Source organism: Pelophylax lessonae (genome assembly GCF_965119305.1).
Source record: "Pelophylax lessonae genome assembly, chromosome: 9".
NCBI classification, from domain to species: domain Eukaryota; kingdom Metazoa; phylum Chordata; class Amphibia; order Anura; family Ranidae; genus Pelophylax; species Pelophylax lessonae.
Window position 1 is genome coordinate 269,379,597 of NC_138776.1, and position 22,286 is coordinate 269,401,882.

General features: G+C 44.3%; 2 protein-coding genes across 2 annotated transcripts in view; both read right to left on the bottom strand.

Annotated features, from left to right (window-relative positions):
* The window catches only part of LOC309564458 (uncharacterized protein), a 1,566,033-nt gene that overhangs the window by 1,419,621 nt on the left and 124,126 nt on the right, over positions 1–22,286 (bottom strand). The window lies entirely within an intron of this gene.
* LOC309564033 (uncharacterized protein) overlaps positions 1–22,286 on the bottom strand; it is a gene marked incomplete at both ends in the record, with an annotated part of 247,142 nt that overhangs the window by 111,136 nt on the left and 113,720 nt on the right. The window contains 2 exon segments of the mRNA XM_082268657.1: positions 6,887–6,888; positions 6,891–8,602. Of these exon segments, the coding sequence (XP_082124783.1) occupies positions 6,887–6,888; positions 6,891–8,602 (1,714 nt within the window).

Genomic DNA, 22,286 nt, shown 5'->3' on the forward strand with positions numbered 1-22,286 from the left:
CAGTGTCAAGGAGGGCTCTTGTGTAAATTCCTTCTACCTGGACAGAGACTACAGGGGAAGGCCCGACCAAGTTAGTTGGGAATTCTCTTGAAGTGGCCTTGTTGTCTGATTCAGTTCTCTGCACCCAGGCTCTTTTCTTTTTTTTTCTTCTGGACTTCAGTCCCCTCTGGGCCCGGTGTGCATTGATTTTCCTTCTCTCAGTAGCCTGGAGTATAGAACTAGGGGCGTTGTACCTGGATCTGACTCCCTGACTCAGATTCCCTGAATCATTGAGTCTCTTGGATTCCCTTGAAACTGGCGGGCACCCGGTCGACTCCTTCACGGGTGCCCTCTGAAGTTTTTCCGCTGGCTTGCGAGGTTCTGAGGCGACATTTCCTGGGCTGGGACATACTCCTCTAACATGTCCTACTCCCCCACAGTTGAAACAAGTTAGCGATCTCCTAGGTCTCGGTTCCGGGTCTACTCTAAGGTTAGAAGGTTTATCCGGCTTCTCTGACACGTTCCCATCAGGTAGAGTAGATGCCTGACTAGTCAGGATGGACACCATTTCTATCAACTGGGACACCTGGGTCTTTAGGAGTTCAACTTGCGAGTCACTTTCTTTTGCACTTATCACTCTGACACGAGCAGTTGAGTCAAACTGCCGACTCTTCCTTTTGTTGTCTAACATGACCTCTTCTTCTCTGACCATTCGGATCAGGTCAGGGTATTCCAGAATGCCACCATCTTGGCGAGTTCGCAACAGTATGGCAATGGGATCTGAGGGTTGAGCCCCTCTCAGCACCTGCCGTGCACGAGTCTCATCTACCTTCCGGGGGTCTATCCCTTTCTTTATCAAGATCTGGTGGATGATCTTATCTAGGCGTCTAATAAATTCGGACAACTTCTCTTCCTCTTCTTGGTAACAGTGGTCTAACTGGTAAAGAAGTTCAGCCACGTTCTCCGTCCGACCAAATACATCTTGTAGAATGTCTAGATAATCCTGTGCAGTACAGTTCTTTTTGCTTAGCTTGAGATTACGTACGGCCTCTAGTGCAGGTCCCTTTAAACTTTCTGTGATTCTCTGTTTCTTGTGCTGTTCTGGTACCTCCCACTCTTCCAAAGCCTGAGTGGCGGTATCTAACCACTCTTCAAACCCGTCTTCTGTCGAAGGCACAGGCTGTTTCCCAGAGAATGTCCTGAGCTTCCTATATTCAGTCATCAGATAGTTTGGGGAGTCCTTACTACATTTTGCTACGATTTCCCCGAGAACAGCACACAGTTCTGAGCTAAAGGTAGACAAAGGTGGTGACTCTGGACTCCCTTCTTGGACACCTTTTTCTTTGCTGGATCCCCCAGGAGTGGTGGATGAGGGACCTTCAGTAAGGACTTCTGGATGTATTAAGAAAAGTTCTGTTTGGTCAGTAGTCTTTACACTGGTTCCCTTAAAGTAATCAGGGACCCCCTTCCTCCACTCACACAATGCATACGTGTGTGGAACGGTGGTGTCTGTCTTTATGTCAGTCACCCAGAATTTCCTGTCTGTGGACAGTGCCCTTAAAACTGGGAGGAGTTTTTCCTCAGTCCAGACCTCTCCCTTGATTTCAACCACCAGGCCATTTTCCACTACGACATTCTCTTCCCTGCACCACTCGGCTGCAGCGGTAGGATCCATTTCTGCGTTGAGGGGGATTCTGTGGCTGAGAGGGTTGTGTTGCAGGACTGTAGATCATCCCGGACGAGCCCCCACGTGTAGCACCACCCCCGCAGGAGCTGCTGATTAGATTATTGGGTCTACGTCCTGCCTAACAACCCACAGAATTGGCTCGAACCCTCCCTAGGCACAACTGACCCAGAATAGGACTGGATTACCAAATGGCTACACAGATTGGAATATAACACTTCAATAAATAATAATGACCTGTTACCTCTCTCCAGCTGCAGTCCTTCTGGGTAATACAAGGTGACCACACACAAGCTTGCTTTTAAACAGGAAAGTTATTTACTGTGAATCAAATAAACAGTTTCGATACAGTAAAATATGACTTTGTAAAAGGATATACTAATTAATTAATCAAAGATAAGATAAATACTGTGATATCACTCCTCAAGGGCACATTAATTGTTTCAGGAAATGTCTCAGAGCCTATAGGACCGCCATCTTAATCACTATTATACTTTTGGAGATAAGGCTCAGCATTCAGTTAGACACAGTATCAGAATGTCAGACCTATCTGAGTCCGCTGTTTCTTCTCTATATCTTCGCTAGCAACGTTGGTGCACTCGCAATTTGTAATCCACATTGAGGATGGGTGATCAATAGAGAGAATGGCAGCAAACAGTTAGTAATCACCGCGGGGTGTCTGTGCAGGATTGCCGGTAAAACTTCTGTGAGAGATGTACTGGGCCACCTGGTATATTGCCTTCTACTACTCTAAGGCTAATCCTGACTAAAGTTACTTCTTTGATAGATAGAGTCAGTTTTTTGGGCAGGTGCCCTCTCACCAACAGGACTGTCTCCCAGGAAGCCTCCGCTGCTGTCTCAGTCTCCGGCCTCTGTCACCAGCCGCGCTAGGTATTTGGGGTGGATGAGTCTGGTCTCTGTAGAACATCGATGGGACCTCCAGGAGGGATCCTCTACTGGAGATGAAACACTGCAACTTAGTCACTTAAGGCCCAGGAGTTTCGGCCTAGCATACAGCATCAGCCCACAGCACTGGCATCCTGCTTGTCTCACTGTGTCTTTCCCAAGAGAGTGAGCCTGGCTCCTCCCTTCCTTTATAAAGCTTCCCCCAGAAGGCTGTGCGGTGCAGCAGTGCACCCTGGTATTCTCAAAGCACTATGGGCGATGAAGACTGCTCAACTTCCTGAAAGGAAAATAACATCAAAAGACATTCCATAGCCGCTGCAATGTGTCCTTTTGGCCACTAGATGGAGCCGAGTTCCTCTCAAATGTCAAGCAGCAGTCTTTTAGAACTTGTATAATGGAAGACCCCGCTACACTAAGATACTAGGAGTAGGGTATACTATGTACCGGGGGTTTGGATGACAGCTATTGGCATGTAAAACTGTGTTTCCGGCTGTCGGTTTTCTATAAAGTGTAGTTTCTATCCCGCCTTTTTCATGTATAAGAATTTGTATGTCTAAGATCACACTACTACACATATACAGTATCTCACAAAAGTAAGTACACCCCTCACATTTTTGTAAATATTTTATTCTATCTTTTCATGTGACAACACTGAAGAAATTACACTTTGCTACAATGTAAAGTAGTGAGTGTACAGCTTGTATAACAGTGACAATTTGCTGTCCCCTCAAAATAACTCAACACACAGCCATTAATGTCTAAACCGCTGGCAACAAAAGTGAGTACACCCCTAAGTAAAAATGTCCATACTGGGCCCAAAATGTCAATATTTTGTGTTGCCACCATTATTTTCCCCTCTTGGGCATGGAGTTCACCAGAGCTTCACAGGTTGCCACTGGAGTCCTCTTCCACACCTTCATGACATCATGGAGCTGGTGGATGTTAGAGATCTTGCGCTCCTTCACCTTCCGTTTGAGGATGCCCCACAGATGCTCAATAGCGTTTAGGTCTGGAGACATGCTTAGCCAGTCCATCGCCTTCTCTAGCAAGGCAGTGGTCGTCTTTGAGGTGTGTTTGAGGTCGTCATAATATTGGAAAACTAGCCTGCGGACCAGTCTCTGCACTGCCTTAACCCTCTTGGGCATGGAGTTCACCAGAGCTTCACAGGTTGCCACTGGAGTCCTCTTCCACTCCTCCATGACATCACAGAGCTGGTGGATATTAGAGACCTTGCGCTCCTCCACCTTCCATTTGAGGATGCCCCACAGATGCTCAATAGAGTTTTGGGCTGGAGACATGCTTGGCCAGTCCATCACCTTTACCCTCAGCTTTATGAAGCCCAAGACCACCACCATGCTTGACTGTAGGTAAGACACACTTGTCTTTGTAGTTCTCACCTGGTTGCTGCCACACATTCTTGACACCATCTGAACCAAATAAGTTTATCTTGGTCTCATCAGACCACAGGTCGTGGTTCCAGTAATCCATGTCCTTAGTTGTTTTCAGCAAACTGTTTGTGCACTTTCTTGTGCATCATCTTTAGAAGAGGCTTCCTTCTGGGATGACAGCCATGCAGACAAATTTGATGCAGTGTGCGGCGTATGGTCTGAGCCCCAACAGGCTGACCCCCCCCCCCCCACCCCTTCAACCTCTGCAGCAATGCTGGCAGCACTCATACGTCTATTTCCCAAAGACAACCTCTGGATATGACGCTGAGTACGTGCACTCAACCCCTTTGGTCGACCATGGCGAGGCCTGTTCTGAGTGGAACCTGTCCTGTTAAACCGCTGTATGGTCTTGGCCACCATGCTGCAGTTCAGTTTCAATGTCTTGGCAATCTTCTTATAGCCTAGGCCATCTTTATGTAGAGCAACTATTCTTTTTTTCAGATCCTCAGATAGTTCTTTGCCATGAGGTGCCATGTTGAACTTCCAGTGACCAGTATGAGAGAGTGAGAGCGATAACACCAAATGTAACACACCTGCTCCCCATTCACACCTGAGATCTTGTAACACTAATGAGTCACATGACACCGGGGAGGGAAAATGACTAATTGGGCTCAATTTGGACATTTTCACTTAGGGGTGTACTCACTTTTGTTGCCAGCGGTTTAAACATTAATGGCTGTGTGTTGATTTATTTTGAGGGAACAGCAAATTTACACTGTTATACAAGCTGTACACTCACTACTTTACATTGTAGCAAAGTGTCATTTCTTCAGTGTTGTCACATGAAAAGGTAGAATAAAATATTTACAAAAATGTGAGGGGTGTACTTACTTTTGTGAGATACTGTATATTTTATCTTGTACCTAGGATCATCAGGACAGATACCTGTATATACACAACACATTTTGGTCTGATTTTTCCCCCTGTGTCCGCCCCAGGTCGGGTTAAATTGTTGGGGGTTGGAAGGAAGGACGTGTGCTAGTAAGCCATGTTTGTATTTATTATGATGTACATGAATACAGATTATGTTCTATGTTTATGAAACACTAATATCGAGTCTGTTCATTTTAAGAGAAAACTGTCTGTACATCTTTATAGTCCTGAAGAAGCCTTGTGTGAAACGTGTTGACCAGTGAACAGACGAAGATAGAGGAATATGATCCAAAGCAAAACACAGGGAAGTGCCTCCATCCCTAATGGTTAATGCAAACAGAAAACAGAGGTCGTGGGACTTTATGAGGCAAGTCACCAACTAAGATATACAAAAAGAGAATCTGAACGTAGTCATTTATTATACATACAGTAATTGATACAAATGTTGACATCAGTAACAAATATGATGCAGACATGTATACAAAAAAAGCTGACACAAAAAAATCCATATAGTAAGGAGATTGTTATAATAGTAATAAGATATATTCAGTAATAAAGTACATGGCCTTCACTAAATGTTACATCTAAGTGAAGAGAGGAAATATCTATACCTACAGGAACCTTATAATATATACCAACTTATCCTTATATATGTATGATGTACATGAGTGAAATTAGTAGGAGACATTGATCTCATGTGTACGAGCTGAGCTCAGTTTGGGGCCAGTTTCCTCATTTTATTGAGATCTGGTTTGGATAAATCAATAAATGTTATTTTAGGATAAATCCATGTAGTTGTTATCTGTCTCATGCTGTGCCCTTAAAGCCCACACATATGACAGTGGGTCCTTGTGAACATCTGTAGGCTCCCATTTCTCTGAACAGATAGGATGTTGGGACTCTCATGTTAGCTCTGGTTTTTCTTCTCCTATCCAAGTTCTCCAAATAAAACATAAAAACACATCCCCTAGACTGGTCATTGGAGACAATTGAAATAGTTCTGAAAAGTTGGAATTCGATAGAAAATGAATAAACAAAGCAAATTTTAACAGATTTCAACGAAATTCATTACAATTTCATTTGGAGATTTGGATACATCTGATTCTAGGAATAACCAAAAAATTGTTGTAATTTGTATTCGCACCGAAACGAATTTCACGTGTCTAACACTTAATGGCCACCCGCTAACAGCTGGGCTCCCAGCCAATGCCAATGTCAGGGCCCACTCTCCAGGCATGGATCATCTACATATGTGTGCCAGAACACCACCCCGCTGATAGCTGGGGACTCAGTGACCACTCGGGACATCCTGGAAGACTTCTGGATACCAAAGGAAGCTCCTGACATCCCGCACAGCTGCCCAGCACCAGACCCGCCCACCAATACTTCCAATAGGTAGAAAAACTTCATACAAAAATGGTCCTATAAGTGAAGAGGACAAAAAAGGAACGCAGCCATTGGCTTATCCTGAACATTTATGGGGGTGGAGTCTTATGGGGGAGGAACGAGGGCGGAGCTACCCAAACGTATGCTGCCATGGACATCTGTCAGGAAAGCACATTATGGCCAATAGATGGAACTGACCATTATAGGAAATCCCAATTCACCATGACTGGGGGAATGCTGGTCACATTTCATCAACACATTTATAACAACCAGATCTGTAAGTGAAATCTTCCAGCACAAAATGTACTCAGCCAATGAAAGGTAAGGACTCCATTTTTATTTTTCTCCTGCTATCAATGGCCAACACGGGACAACACTTCATCCATGTGTTTGGTGATCTCTGATCTCCTTATGAAGTTTTTCTTACATGATGAAGATCAGCCATGGAGTATATCTGAGGTGTATATCAGGGTGTGCTTCTTACCCACATGTCCACCAACATTCATATAGAAGACATTTCTCGCACTCAAGGCACTAATACACCTCCAGGGTTGTGTGGGACCCCTGATGTACAGGAAGACAGGACTTCAGTGAGGAACATTTCCCTCACTCAGGACAGGAATACGGCTTCTCCCCCGCGTGAGATCTCTGATGTTTGTAAAGATGGGACTTGTGTGCAAAACATTTCCCGCACTCAGGGCAGGAATACGGCTTCTCCCCTGTGTGAGATTTCTGATGTCTGTAAAGAGTATACTTCTCTGAAAAACATTTCCCGCACTCAGGACAGGAATACGGCTTCTCTCCCGTGTGAGATCTCTGATGTTTGTAAAGAATAGACTTCCGTGCAAAACATTTCACACACTCAGAACAGGAATACGGCTTCTCACCAGTGTGCGATCTCTGATGTACGGAAAGAGTGGACTTATCTGAAAAACATTTCCCGCACTCAGGACAGGAATACGGCTTCTCACCAGTGTGAGATCTCTGATGCACGGAAAGGGTGGACTTCTCTGAAAAACATTTCCCGCACTCAGGACAGGAATACGGCTTCTCCCCAGTATGAGATCTCTGATGTCTGTAAAGTTTGGACTTGTGTGCAAAACATTTCCCGCACTCAGGACAGGAATACGGCTTCTCCCCTGTGTGAGATCTCTGATGTGTGTAAAGATGGGACTTCTGTGCAAAAAATTTTCCGCACTCATGACAGGAATATGAATTCTCACCTGTGTGAGATCTCTGATGTTTGTAAAGACTGGACTTCTGTGCAAAACATTTCCTACACTCAGAACAGGAATACGGCTTCTCCCCCGTGTGAGATCTCTGATGTCTGTAAAGAGTGGACTTCTGTGCAAAACATTTCCCACACTCAGAACAGGAATATGGCTTCTCACCAGTGTGCAATCTCTGATGTTTGGAAAGAACGATCTTATGTGAAAAAAATTTCCCGCACTCAGGACAGGAATACGGCTTCTCCCCTGTGTGAGATCTCTGATGTGTGTAAAGATGGGACTTCTGTGCAAAACATTTTCCGCACTCATGACAGGAATATGACTTCTCACCAGTGTGCAAACTCTGATGTGTGGAAAGAGTGGACTTCGCTGAAAAACATTTCCCGCACTCAGGACAGGAATACGGCTTCTCCCCTGTGTGAGATCTCTGATGTTTGTAAAGACTGGACTTCTGTGCAAAACATTTCCTACACTCAGAACAGGAATACGGCTTCTCACCAGTGTGAGATCTCTGATGTGTGGAAAGATGGGACTTCTGTGCAAAACATTTCCCGCACTCAGAACAGGAATAGAGCTTCTCACCAGTGTGAGATCTCTGATGTGAGGAAAGATGGGACTTCTCTGAAAAACATTTCCCGCACTCAGAACAGGAATACAGCTTCTCACCAGTGTGAGATCTCTGATGTGAGGAAAGTTGGTACTTCTCTGAAAAACATTTCCCGCACTCAGGACAGAAAAACGGCTTCTCACCAGTGTGCAATCTCATATGTCTGGAAAGATGGGACTTCACTAAAAAACATTTCCCGCACTCAGGACAGGAATACGGCTTCTCACCAGTGTGAGATCTCTGATGTGTGGAAAGATTGGACTTCTCTGAAAAAAATTTCCCGCACTCAGGACAGGAATACGGTTTCTCACCCGTGTGCAACCTCTGATGCATTGACAGATTGGACTTCTGTGAAAAACATTTCCCGCACTCAGGACAGGAATACGGTTTCTCACCCGTGTGAGATCTCTGATGTGTGGAAAGATGGGACTTCATTGAAAAACATTTCCCGCACTCAGGACAAGAATACGGCTTTTCCCCCGTGTGAAATCTCTGATGTGTGGAAAGATAGGACTTCTGTAAAAAAGATTTCCCGCACTCAGGACAGGAATATGGCTTCTCACCGGTGTGCAATCTCTGATGCTTGGAAAGATCAGATTTCTGTGAAAAACCTTTCCCGCACTCAGGGCAGGAATACAGCTTCTCACCAGTATGAAATATTTTATGCAAATTAAGCTTGGATTTAAAACGGAAACACTTCCCGCTCTTAGTAAAGGAGAACCTCTTATCTGTTGTAAGGACAGCACTGTCCCTCACAGTCTGAGGTTCCTCAGGATAAGAGGAATACGATGGTCCGGCACCGTCCTTCACAGTCTGAGGTTCCTCAGGATAGGAGGAATACGATGGTCCATCTACACTGTGTGGTGCCGGATGGACATTTGAGGTAGCCGGGTTTTCTCCTGGACTATACTGTGTGATGTCCTCATCTTCTTTACAGTCTGGAGACAAAGTGAGACAATCCTCTGAGGTTTTCCTCATCTCCCGTCCATCTACTAAAATAGAAATACAAAGATTATTACTAGACATCAGCAGATTGGTTCCCCCAAATCAGGACTCCGCCCACATCAGACAGCTTTGTCTCTGAGGATCTTACAATTCCCCCTCAAGGTAACTAGTAAATGGGTCCTCTGATCTCCTACCAGTTCATTTCTTTATTCATGGACCTTAGTCAGAGAGTGAGGAAACAACAAGAACTGTCTTTTATAGGAGTGACAGTGATGAAGGGATTATAGGACGAGTGTCCCCTCCCCCTCTATCACTCACTGCCATCTTCCCAACACAAGAAGTCCCGCACTTCCTTATTTAGTCCATGATTTCGTCATGAATAAAAGTGGGGCTGAGCCCCACCAGAGGTCAGAGAGTGAGGATGGGGGGGAACAACCAAGATGAAGACTGGACTGATCCTGAAGACCACCATCATTGGGTTACTGACTCCTCCCTCATTATCACTTTCTGTTTAAGGTTTCAAAGTTGGAGGATGTTATCACATTATTATCACCATGTAAAAGTCTGTCCTCCAATCAAATCATCAGATATAAAATGTCCAGCTGGTAGGAAATGGGTGTAACAAAAGAGAATCCATATTATGTGTATATATAGCAGAGGGTGGAGGGGAGAGAGCAGAAGTCAGGAGTATGTAATGTACAACATAGAGTATATAGTGCAGGGGTCAGGAGAATGTAATGTACAACATAGAGTATATAGTGCAGGGGTCAGGAGTATGTAATGTACAACATAGAGTATATAGTGCAGGGATCAGGAATCATTAGATTTGTGTTCAGTAATCAGTTGCAGAGGTCCCACACCGCTGCCTCCCATCTCCTGAGACTGCACTCAGTGACTTGGGTGTGAGACTATACAGACATATCCCTCCACCCGGCACAGCCATCAAATAACAGAGCAAGTAACCCCAGGAGAATTGTTCTGTCAGAGATCTTGCTAGACCCGGGCATGGGGCAGAAGAACCAAGGTACATACCCCAGGTGTCTAGGTCAAGCAACGTCTATGGTAATTATCAACATTTTGATGCCAGCTGAACCCCAGAATCTCCATAAATCCAGTCTAGAGACATAAATTGTGTCTGCAGCACAGAGAAGGAAGATTATCCGAGAGAAATACAGGAATACAGGACGGGGAACACAGATCAGGAAAGTGACCACGGTATTACAGGCTGATATCACCCAGTCCCCGCCCTACTCTGGACCAATCAGTGAGCAGTATGGGTGGAGGAATGGATTTAGTGTTAATGACCCACCTGTGCTGATCTCTGTAGGAGTGTCCTCCTCTATAAATGTCCCCGTTATTCCATCCTCCTCCATAGACTGCTGATCATCCCTCACATACGTCTCTTCTTCTTCTGCTTTAACTTCAAATTCTATATCGATTGGATCTCCACTCTAAACCAAGAAAATGAGAGAGAGAATATCATCTGGAAGATATAAGCTTTATTATTGTGATATTATATATAAAAACACATCCTCTCCAGAAGTCCATGTTCTAGATGCTCCAATCCACCAACCTTGTAACAGTGAGGAATAGTGTGACCTTCCTGTGTGGAATCCCGGGAATACAGAGGACGGGGACATCTCTCTGGTGGGTTTCTGTAGCTGGATGACTCCTCCATGGTGTCCTGATACAGATCTTTGCATTCCTTTAGAAACTCTGACTCCTTCATCACCCCATCCTCATCATCCTCCTCTTTTATCTCTTCTTTAACCTCAACTGTAGAATCTCTCAGGTTTCCACTCTGAATATATAATAAAAATGACATCAATGGTAACAATGCAGATAATGTACAGATCCTAATGATACTATCAGTGATCGTTCCTCATCTACCTGATGATGGTGAGGGATGGTGTGACCTTCCTGTGTGGAATCCTGGGAATACAGAGGACGGGGACATCTCTCTGGTGGGTTCCCATTACTGGATCCATCTGTAGGAAACACACACACTGACTGAATACATTGTTTCTATGTGTTTATCAGATGATGGGGGATCTAGGTGGAGCCTCCGTACTGCTCTCTCCTTTACAATAAAGTCTCCTCTTACCCGGTGATGTGAGGGGCGGCTGATTCTCCATCATGACGTCCTTCCCAGCACCGCTCACCTCTCCTTTTAGCAACTCGATGATCTCTCTGGTGACTTCTCAAATCTTCTTTTTATTTCTCTATTCTATCAGGGAGGGAGGTGGAGGCAATGTGATGGTCATATGATCTCCAGACTTCACAGGAGGAAAACTCTAGATTTGAACACAAATAGTAAAATCAAATGACATTCCCAGAATCCTCCTCACCTCTCTGGTCAGGTCTCTTTTTATTTAAACCCCACTTCATGCTGAGATTTCTGATATTACATACAATGCAGGTCCAACAGCCCTACTTTGAAAGTAAGGAGGCCTGGGGTTCGGCCCACATCATAAGAGCATCAGAAAAAAAGAGTCGGATAGAGAGATATTTGATGGGGGAGCTGTGAGGTCAGTGTCATGTCATAGGTTTCTCTGGCCCTGATTGGAGAAACATTGGGAGGAGGAGCTGTGTGGTCAGTGTCATGTCATAGCAGTGGGGGAATTACCAGGGTTGCAGCAGTCGCACTTGCTAAATGGATCCTGGAGTTCCACCACTGTAGGGGGGCCCACTGCTGCTCGGGAGATAGTACACTGGTCATTAACGTGCACTCTCACAGGCACACAGTCCCCGCCCCACCCATCCTCTCTACCCGCAGTCATGGGTACTCACAGGCACACAGTCCCCGCCCATCTTCTCTGCCCGCCCATTGATTTCAGTAGGGTAGGGAGATACAATGTCAGGAGACTGAAAGAGAAAATCAGCTGACCCGGGCTGGGCCAATAGAGTGAAGGGGGAGGAGCTCTCCACCGTGTGAGGAGACCCCATGATGGGATAGGAGTTACTGGAGACACAGGAAGAAAGCCAATGATATACTGAGACCAAGCAAGGATGAGGGACCGAGTGATCTGCAAGTGAGTGACACTGATCCCATCCCTCAATATCAGCACTGCCACTGATTCCCACCCCACTCCCCCCTCCACACACACACCAGCACCTTTGCTCCAAATGAATCCATCCCCCCAACCACTGCTACTACTCATCCCATTCCGTCCCCCCCCAACCACCACCCTTGCCACTGATCCCATTCCCCCCTCACCACTGCTCCCATCTCCTCCTCACCGCTGCCACTGATCCCCCCCACACCAGCACCTTTGCTGCCACTGATACCATGCCCCCCTCACCACTGCCACTCATCCCATCCCCCCACCACAACTGCTCCCATCTCCCCCTCACCGCTGCCACTCACCCCCCCCACCACCACCACCGCTGCCACTGATCTTATCCCATTACCCCCCCAACCACCACCCCGTATCTCATTCCATCCCATCCCCCCACCACCCCTGCCAATCATTCCATTCCCACCACCACTGCCACTTATCCCATTCCATCCCCCCTCCACCACAGCTGCCAATCATCCCAACCCCCCACCACCACCGCTGCCACTGATCCCATCCCCCCCACCACCACTGCCACTCATCCCAGGGGCGTAACTAAAAGGGTCGCAATGGTTGTGGGCCATGTGTTTCCCCTGTACACCTGGATGAGAAGGGGGGGCATATAGAGGAATAAATCCCCTCCCTTTTTCTCCTGCAGCTGCTAAAAGCCAAGTTCTCCTCCTCTCCCTCCCTTAGGTATTCAGCGACTGAAAATGGAGGGGATTTGTTCCTCTATGTGTCACCCCCGATGCCCTCCTATCCAGGTCCTGCTGCCCTCCAGCCCCGGGATAATTGGGAAGGGCCTTGGCCGGGGCTCAGGGGGGCCCTTCATGCTTTCTTGCACTGGGGACCTGAAGGTTCTAGTTATGCCTTTGTGTCATAGGATTCTCTGACCCTGATAGGAGGAGCTGTGTGGTCAGTGTGTTATCATAGTATTCTCTGACCCTGATAGGAGGGAAATTGGGAGGATCTGTGTGGTCAGAGTGGTGTTATAGGATACTCTGACCCTGATAGGAGAGACATTGGGAGGCGGAGCTGTGTGGTCAGTGTCATGACATAGGATATTCTGACTCTGATTGGAGGAACATAGGGAGGTGGAGCTGTGTGGTGTCATAGGATTCTCTGACCCTGATTGGAGGGACATTGGAAGGAGGAGCTGTGAGGTCAGTGTGGTGTTATAGGATTCTCTAACTCTGATAGGAGAGACATTGGGAGGCGGAGCTGTGTGGTCAGTGTCATGACATAGGATATTCTGACTGATTGGAGGAACATTGGGAGGTGGAGCTGTGTGGTCAGTGTGGTGTCATAGGATTCTCTGACCCTGATAGGAGAGACATTGGGAGGCGGAGCTGTGTGGTCAGTGTCATGACATAGGATATTCTGACTGATTGGAGGAACATTGGGAGGTGGAGCTGTGTGGTCAGTGTGGCATCATAGGATTCTCTGACCCTGATAGGAGGGACATTGGGAGAAGGAGCTGTGTGGTGTCATAGGATACTCTGACCCTGATAGGAGGGACATTGGGAGGAGGAGCTGTGTGGTCAGTGTTGTGTCATAGGATTCTCTGACCCTGATAGGAGGGACATTAGGAGGGGGAGCTGTGTGGTCAGTGTGGTGTCATAGGATACTCTGACCCTGATAGGAGGGACATTGGGAGAAGGAGCTGTGTGGTCAGTGTGGTGTCATAGGATACTCTGACCCTGATAGGAGGGACATTGGGAGGAGGAGCTGTGTGGTCAGTGTGGTGTCATAGAATTCTCTGACCCTGATAGGAGGGACATTAGGAGGGGGAGCTGTGTGGTCAGTATGGATACATAGGATACTCTGACCCTGATAGGAGGGACATTGGGAGGAGGAGCTGTGTGGTCAGTGTGGTGTCATAGGATTCTCTGACCCTGATAGGAGGGACATTGGGAGGAGGAGCTGTGTGGTCAGTGTGGTGTCATAGGATTCTCTGACCCTGATAGGAGGGACATTGGGAGGCGGAGCTGTGTGGTCAGTGTGGTGTCATAGGATTCTCTGACCCTGATAGGAGGGACATTGGGAGGCAGAGCTGTGGGGGGCGCTGTGGGGGGCACTGTGTGAGGTTTCTTCACACAATGAATCATTTCTCCCGGGTGCGTCCCACCTCTTCTAAAATAAAAGATGAACTTTTTCTGTGGGTTTTGTCAGGACACATCATATTCCTGTGATCTCCGTGTACTCCAGAGACTTTACTGATCGCATTTTAGGATGAATATCTGAGACTGCAATGATTATGGAAAAAAAAAAAAAAAACAATTCCGGATATTTACTACAAATTATTTTTTTTCCTCTTTCTTATTTGAATCCTAAAACATAAAGACATACATATTCCAATCTATCTACTCGTGCACAGATGCTGCTCAGCTGTCGGATAATTACCATCAACTCATTGTTTCCACAGTGACTCACCTGGTTACCATTACCTGCCTCATTAGTCCAGCCTACAGCCAGCCCCTTTTTGCTATTTAAACTGCCTTGCTCATTTCCTCCGTGCCTTTGCCTGGTCAACATCTCTAGCGTGTCTCTGCTGTGTTCCTGTTATGACTTGCCCTGGCTGACGTCTCTTCTGATTTCTGATCCTGATTTTTGGCTTCTGACAATGCTGATTTCTGATCCCGGCTTGTCTGATTACTCGCTCTGGCTTCCAAACCCTGGCTTCTGTTTTTGACTACGTTCCTGTTCTGTGTTATTTTTGCTATTACATTAAAGGTGGGATTTTTAACTGCATTTTCTGTCTCTGCCTGGTTTATGGTTCCTGACAGTTGTGCTCTTGCTCCTCATTCCAGCATCCTGGTTTTGGCTGTGATGCATTCTCTTTTTCTGTCTGTCTATCTGCAAAGTGAGTGATGTGGTCAGTCTCTGGGTGGAGACCAAATCTGATTGAAGCCAGCCAAGCCTGCAGTCCCATGCTTGTGATATTGCGTTTTTAACACATGCTCCGAGCTCTCTGTTTGTCTGCCCTGCTCTGGGTTTTGGATTCCCTTGTTGAAGGCCTTAATTCAGATCTCGACTACTCTCTGAACTCTGCCTGCCTTTTGACTATGGATTTGACCCTGACTATTCTGAACCTTGCCTGCCTTGTAACTGGACTGTAGTTGAGCCACTCTGCCTGTCTGCCAACCGCAAGTACCTGGTTGCTGTGCTCAGTTCGTTCCTGCCCTGTTCTTGCGCCCTTTGGAATGCCTGCTCTGTCTGTAACAAATTAGATTCTGTCCATGACCTCTTTATCACTAACTACTTGCTGTTACTGAAACCTGGCTTCATGAATCCAACACTGCTGCTCCTGCTTCCCTCTCCCATGATGGCCTTCTCTGGACTCTCTTCCTCAGACCCTGTGGATGGAAGGGAGGTGGAGTGGGAATCCTAGTCCCACATAGCATTTTTCAGGTACTTCACCCACCTGCCTCTCTGTCACTCTGCTCATTAAAGGCACATTGTATTTATCGATTTTCCCCAGGTTCTTTTTAGAAGTGCTGTGATCTGCCTCCTGGACTCGTATCAACCTTTCTTGATGACTGGCTACCTTACTTTCTCTTTTCTGAAATTCCAAAATTTATTCTCGGTGACTTCAACATCACTGTTAAAACTAACACTCCTGCTACTTCTAAACTTTTCAGTCTACCCTCCTCTTTTGATCTGAAGCAATAGATTCATGCTTCCACTCACTCTAATGGCAACACCCTTCTATGTATTCTCCTACCTATGCACTCTGTGCAAGCTCTCCAACAATCATTTTTCTCTCTCTGATCACAATATTAGTTTCATAATCTCCCAGACTTTCACCTCCTCTCCCTCCAACCACCTAACAGTTACCCATAGAAACCTTCCCCACCTAACAATTCTCTTCCCTGCTACTGACCACCTCTATGACAAAATCTCACCCATGTCCTGCCACAATCTAACCACTTCTGACTACAAAAGATCTCTGTCCTCCACCCTGGATGAGCTCGCCCCCCTCAGTACACACAGATTTAGGCCCCGACCCCTACAACCATGGCAAACAGATGACACCAGAAGTCTCAAAAAACATCTCTTGAGCGCCTCAGGTGTAAGAATAAGTCTTCTAAAGACTTCAACCAATATAAATCTGCCCTCCAAAAATACAAATTCTGTCTCCTCACTGCCAAGCAGACCTATTTTATCACTCTCATTAACAACTTATCTTCCCATGCCCATCAACCCTTCTCTACCCTTAACGCTACTTCGTCCTCGACTGCCTTCATCCACTAACTGATCCACTGCCCAGGAGATCGCCAATCACTCCAAAAATAGGATTGATACAATTCGTGATGAGATCTCCACTTTACAGATATCAGTCGGTGGAGCAACCAGCTTGTTATTCAACCTCCACAGACCATCCTGTCTGCAAACAGCTCCTTTTACAGACCAAGTGAATCGGTGGGGTAAATTTTCCTGTAGAGCCAAAAGAACACTAAGGTCTACTTGAAGATCTGTGACAAAAAATTTAGGGACTACAGGTGGCTGATAAGAGTGAATAGCTTCTTTGGCATATTTATCAGCCAAGGCATTCCCCACAGACACATAATCATCAGACTTAGTGTATGCCTTGCATTTGATTACTGCTACTTTAAGGGGCAATTGAACTGCAGACAACAATCTGACAATTAACTCTTTATGCTGAATGGGCGTTCCTGTTGCTGTCAGATAACCCCTTTCCTGCCATAATTGTGCAAAACTGTGCAATATACCTACAGCATAGGCAGAGTCACTGTAGATATTAACAGAGTCACCTTCTCCCAATTAAAAGCAACACAGAGAGCTGTTAATTCTGCTGCCTGTGCTGACCTGGAACCTGTCAGAATCTCTGTATGTAGTAGTCGGTTATCGCCATTTGCCACTGCACAAGCGGCAAAGGTCGGGCCATCTGGTCTCCTTAGGGATGATCCATCCACAAACAAGTCTGCACATGCAGGCAGACCAGCAATGAGTTCATCCTGAAGATCAGATCTGGGTTTTGTTACTTCGTCAATAGAGGCAGCACAATCATGTATCAGGTATTCAGAATCATCAACTTCCTCACTGTCAGCTTCCGGTAGAAAAGTAGCCGGATTCAGAGTCTGACAGCGCTGAATTTTGAGGTTGGAGGCTGATATGAAAATCAAATGGTAATGTGTTATCCTCTGCACTGAGAAGTGTTTAGTATAGGCACTATTTAACAAAGCCTCCAAATCATGGGGGCACATCAAATACAAAGTGTTGCCCAATACAATGTCTACAGTTTTCTCAACCAGTAGGGCAGCCGCCACTACTGATTTTAGACATCCAGGGAGCCCCCTGTCAACGCTGTCCAATAGGTAACTGTAGTACCCCACTGGGCGATGTCTGGCACAGAAGTGTTGCGCTAACACCCCATTTGCATGTCCATTTATTTCTGTGCAAAATAAATAGAAATCTTTGCTATAATCTGGCAAACCAAGACTGGGCACTGTTAGCAAAGATTGCTTGATTTGTTTAAATGCTTTCATAACTGAAGGGGTTAATTCTTCCGAAGTGAATTTATAATTGCTCTTTGTTTGTCCCTTCAATAATTCCTGTAGGGGTCCTACAACCGTGGAGTACTGGGGCAAAAACTGCCTACAGTATCTGTAAGAATATTTAATAATAAATATCTTGCGCTCGTACTTATGTCAGAATATTTATACTGCTCTGAATATAGCAGTGTATTTATTTATGGTTAATAAGCAAAGATCTGTGAAAAAGGAGAGTCTTCACCTATTGCCATAAATCAATGTCGTGAATTCTTTTTAATTGATTAATTTCTTTTTAAAAGCATATACCAATTTAAGTGAGTACAGTCTACAGTGTGGAATATATATAAAAATATTTATTCGCCAGACATGTAAACACAATATATGATCAACCAAGAAATGACACAAAAAGATAACTTCTACAGAAAAATACTAACTTCAAATAATCAATGCAATGTGATGTTTAGCTCAATAATGAAAGTGAAAGTAAAACAAAGTGAAGGTGAAACCAAAACGAAAGCAAGATTACCATTTCTTCCCAGGTATAGTATAAGCCATAAATTAATGTTCCATATAAACAGACTACAATGGTCTGCGTAATGCATAGTTGAAAGTCATTCCACTGCAGAAGGAATGAGAATAAGCCATGCAAAACGGAAGACTTAGAATTGCAAATAATGCACTAAATCTGATATGTATAAAAACAAAAATCAGCTTTTTAGAGAAAAATCTACTATGGCTTATACGGCTGGAATTGTAATCTCATTACCCTTAAATATGCAATATAAAACATATAAGGAAAGAATAAACAATTGTTGAATAAAATCAAATAATACAGCAAGGCATATTTACCACACTTAAGATGGTGTTACCAGAGTCCTAAGATGGATGCCAGTGAGGGAGGAGTTTCCTCCAAGTTTCAGATGAATGATGGACAAGATGGAGTATGTCTGGATGAGTCTGTTGAGGAATGTAATAGCGTGTGTGATGTAAGTGTATTGTCTGATGGGCAGTGTAATGTGTGTCCTCTCTCATATCTGGGCTGGTCTTTTATATGGTAAGAACAAAGAGCTATAAAAATTACCATAAGTAAAACCCAGAGGGATGAAACATTATCCCAATTGGTCGGGATATTCTATACCTAAACTAGTGAGATCATAGACACACCCCTTTTGATAAATGAACCCCATACTTGGTATAATAAAGTTAAATGATGATTTCTCTATATGTGAGATGAATCATATAACACAACATAAAACTTTGTCCAGACTACCAGTACATACATAAATGTCCACCTGTGTCTCCATCATTCACCTTGGCAAGTAATGCCATTTCAATAATTATATTTTTAAGACAACATAATATTTTTATATGGGCATATCTAAAATTATCTCAAGACTGCACCTGGTATTTCGCCTCCAGAGGGCAGTATCGTACCGTTCATTAGATTTTGTATTTAACATAATAAAAAGATTTTGTTATCTGATGACCTATTGACCTCTAGCTAGTGAGAAGCCATTACTTATTTGACCATGCCATAGGGCTGTCAGACATAGTCTAGGTTGGTAGAATTTACGACATCTTTGAGCACTTAACTAGTCTAAAGCAATTCTTATATAAACACTCCTACCACATGCCTTAACATGAAGTAATTCGTTTTTAAGACGCACAAGTCCTTACACATCATAGAAAAGTATACTTATGTATATATATATTCTATATCTAATACTATAGAAGTATCAAGTTCACACTTCTATATTAATAAGAATACAATGTATTATCGTTAATATACATCTTACATATGATGATGTTTTCTAAAACTTATTTTTAAATAATCCTTAAAAAGAAATATACTGACTATATTGTTCATTGTTATATACAGATAAGATAACAGACTAGCCATGAGTGACTAGTACGATGTCTCGCCAATTGATTCTTATCTGATGAGATGTGTAAAGGGGTCTTATTTACGATTACATAGAAATACAAAGATCTCTGTTGAAACCATAGACCCTTTGTAAGCCTGTGAGAGACATTTTTGTTTAACAAGTATATATGAACTTTGTTTCAACTTAAAAACAAGATGGACGCCATGCTGTACCATTTAGTATCGCTTATGCATAATATGAGATACATGGCTTTTAAAATCATTTTTCTTTTTACCTATTATTATTTTAATCAACCCCCAATAACCCCGACATATCCCACCAATCCTAGAAATGCTTTCAATTGTTTTAGAGTTTTTGGCATTTGTTGTTAAAGTGGAGTTCCACTCATTTTCGTAACTTTAGATGTATGTAATCCCCTTTAAAATGACTTTTACCAATGGAAACTTTTTTTTGTGCTAGTAAATACCTTAATTTCTGCTTTATTTCTCCTCTCCTCACTTCCGGGTCCGATCGGCGATGACGTCATTCGCCGATCGGACCCAGAAGTGAGGAGAGGAGGAATAAAGCAGAAATTAAGGTATTTACTAGCGAAAAAAAAAAAAAGTTTCCATTGGTAAAAGTCGTTTTAACCGCTTGCCGACCGCTGCAAGTACATATACTGCGGCGGTCAGCCCCTCGCAGGCAGAGTGACGTATCGGTACGTCACTAGCCTGTGAGGCTCTGGGGAGCGAGCGCGCGCCGGCGGCACGCTCCCGCTCGGTCACGGACCCCCCCGCGCGTGTGACCGGCGGACCCGATGTCCGCCGGTCACTCAGCGATCGTCAGGGGAGAGGGAGAAAGTTAGGTGGCTAGTGTAAACAAGCCGCCTGTCATTCTCCCCTGTGTAGAAACACTGATCATACGGTTCTACTATGTAGGACTGTTGATCAGTGTTCCTACAGCTCAAGCCACAGCCAATCACAGTTAGAATCACGCCCCTAGGGACACACACAGCCCCTCCCTCTCAAATAAAGTTAACCCCTTCACTGCCAGTGTAATTTTACAGTAACAGTGCATATATATAGCACTGATTACTGTAGAAATGTCACTGGTAACCCCAAAAGTGTCAAAAAATGTCAGTCAAGGGTCCAATCTGTCCGCCCCAATGTCGCAGTACTGCAAAAAAAAAAAAAAAATCGCAGATCGCCGCCATTACTTGTTAAAAAAAAAAACAACAAAAATGACAAAAATCTTTCCCTTTGTTAGTAAACGCGATAACTTTTGCGCAAACCAATCAAAATACGCTTTTTGCGATTTTTTTTTACCAAACATATGTAGCATAAAACAAATTGGCCGAAAATGTTAAAAAATTTTGATTTTTACTTTTTTTTTTGGGGAATTTCATATAAAAAAATGTGAAAAATATTGTTATTTTTGCAAAATTGACGCTCTTTTTTTGTTTATAGCGCGTGATCAAAAAATCGCACAGGTGATCAAATACCACCAAAAGAAAGCTCTGTTTGTGGGAAAAAAAGAACGTCAAATTCGTTTAGGTACAGCGTCGCACGACCGCGCAATTGTCCGTTAAAGTCACGCAGTGCCGAATCGCAAAATACCCCCTGGTCTTTTAGCAGCCAAATCCTCCGGGGCCTTATGTGGTTAAAGGGGATTACATACATCTATGTAATCCAACGTATTAAAAATGGGTGGAACTCCGCTTTAAGCAATTACCTTTTTCCGTTTATCAGATAGATGTTTGACACCTTGCGAGATGCAATGTCCCAGGTATTGTACCTTTAATTGCACCCACTGTACTTTAGAGGCGTCTACCTTTTGGCCAATTTTGGCTAGAAAATTCATCAGTGAAATGGAATCCTCACTACAGGCCTGCTCTTCAGGGGAGGCTAGCAAAAGATCATCGACATATTGTACTAATATGGATCCTCTAGGGGGCTGCCATTCATCTAGCTTCTCCTTTAATGCCTGTGGGACCCCATAATTGGAAACTCCTGACGGGAGATAAGGGGGTTCCGCCATGGGAACTCCTTGTGGCGTCACCTGTACGGTAGAAACTGGCGCTCCCCTGGGTTCAGGAACCTATTCCTTAACCTCAGGGACTTGCATATTCATTATTTTAGTTTTTTTCCTTTCTCTCTATTTTTTCCTTTCTTTTTTGTAAGACTTCACAAGCTATCTGTGCTATGTCAACCAACTCAGGGACAGGTTAAATTCTCCAGCCCACTATGCGGAGCTCCATTTCTTTTCTAATCTCAGACAAAAATCCACTTACAAAAAATATTTATCACTTTAGGTCGTTTCATGTCATCTTCACTTTCAGTCGCCCAATCACTGTGCTTCTGTATAGCATCTTTGAATCTATTCCAATTGTTCAATACATCCTCACCTTCCTTCTGAACAACATCCAATAACATTTGGATATCCTGTCCTTTATCAAACATGCTTGTTACCCATTCCTTTAGAATTTCATTCAACCTATCAATCTTTGTTTCATACGTATTTTGGCCATCTGCCTCTACCTTCAATATCCCTTATTCATGTGCACTTATTTATTTATTTATTTTGTGCAAATGTGTTCCATACATCCACATATTTTTCAGGTACTGCACAATCAATCAAAATCCACACATATCTGTATATGTAGCTTACTGAGTTTTCTCCATTCACATCAACCTTTTGTACCATTTCTTTAAGACACTTGGCAATGTTTGGGAGATCTTCTATAATTGTCCTAATTTCTTGGGGTTTCTAAGGGACATAAACTTTCTCTATCC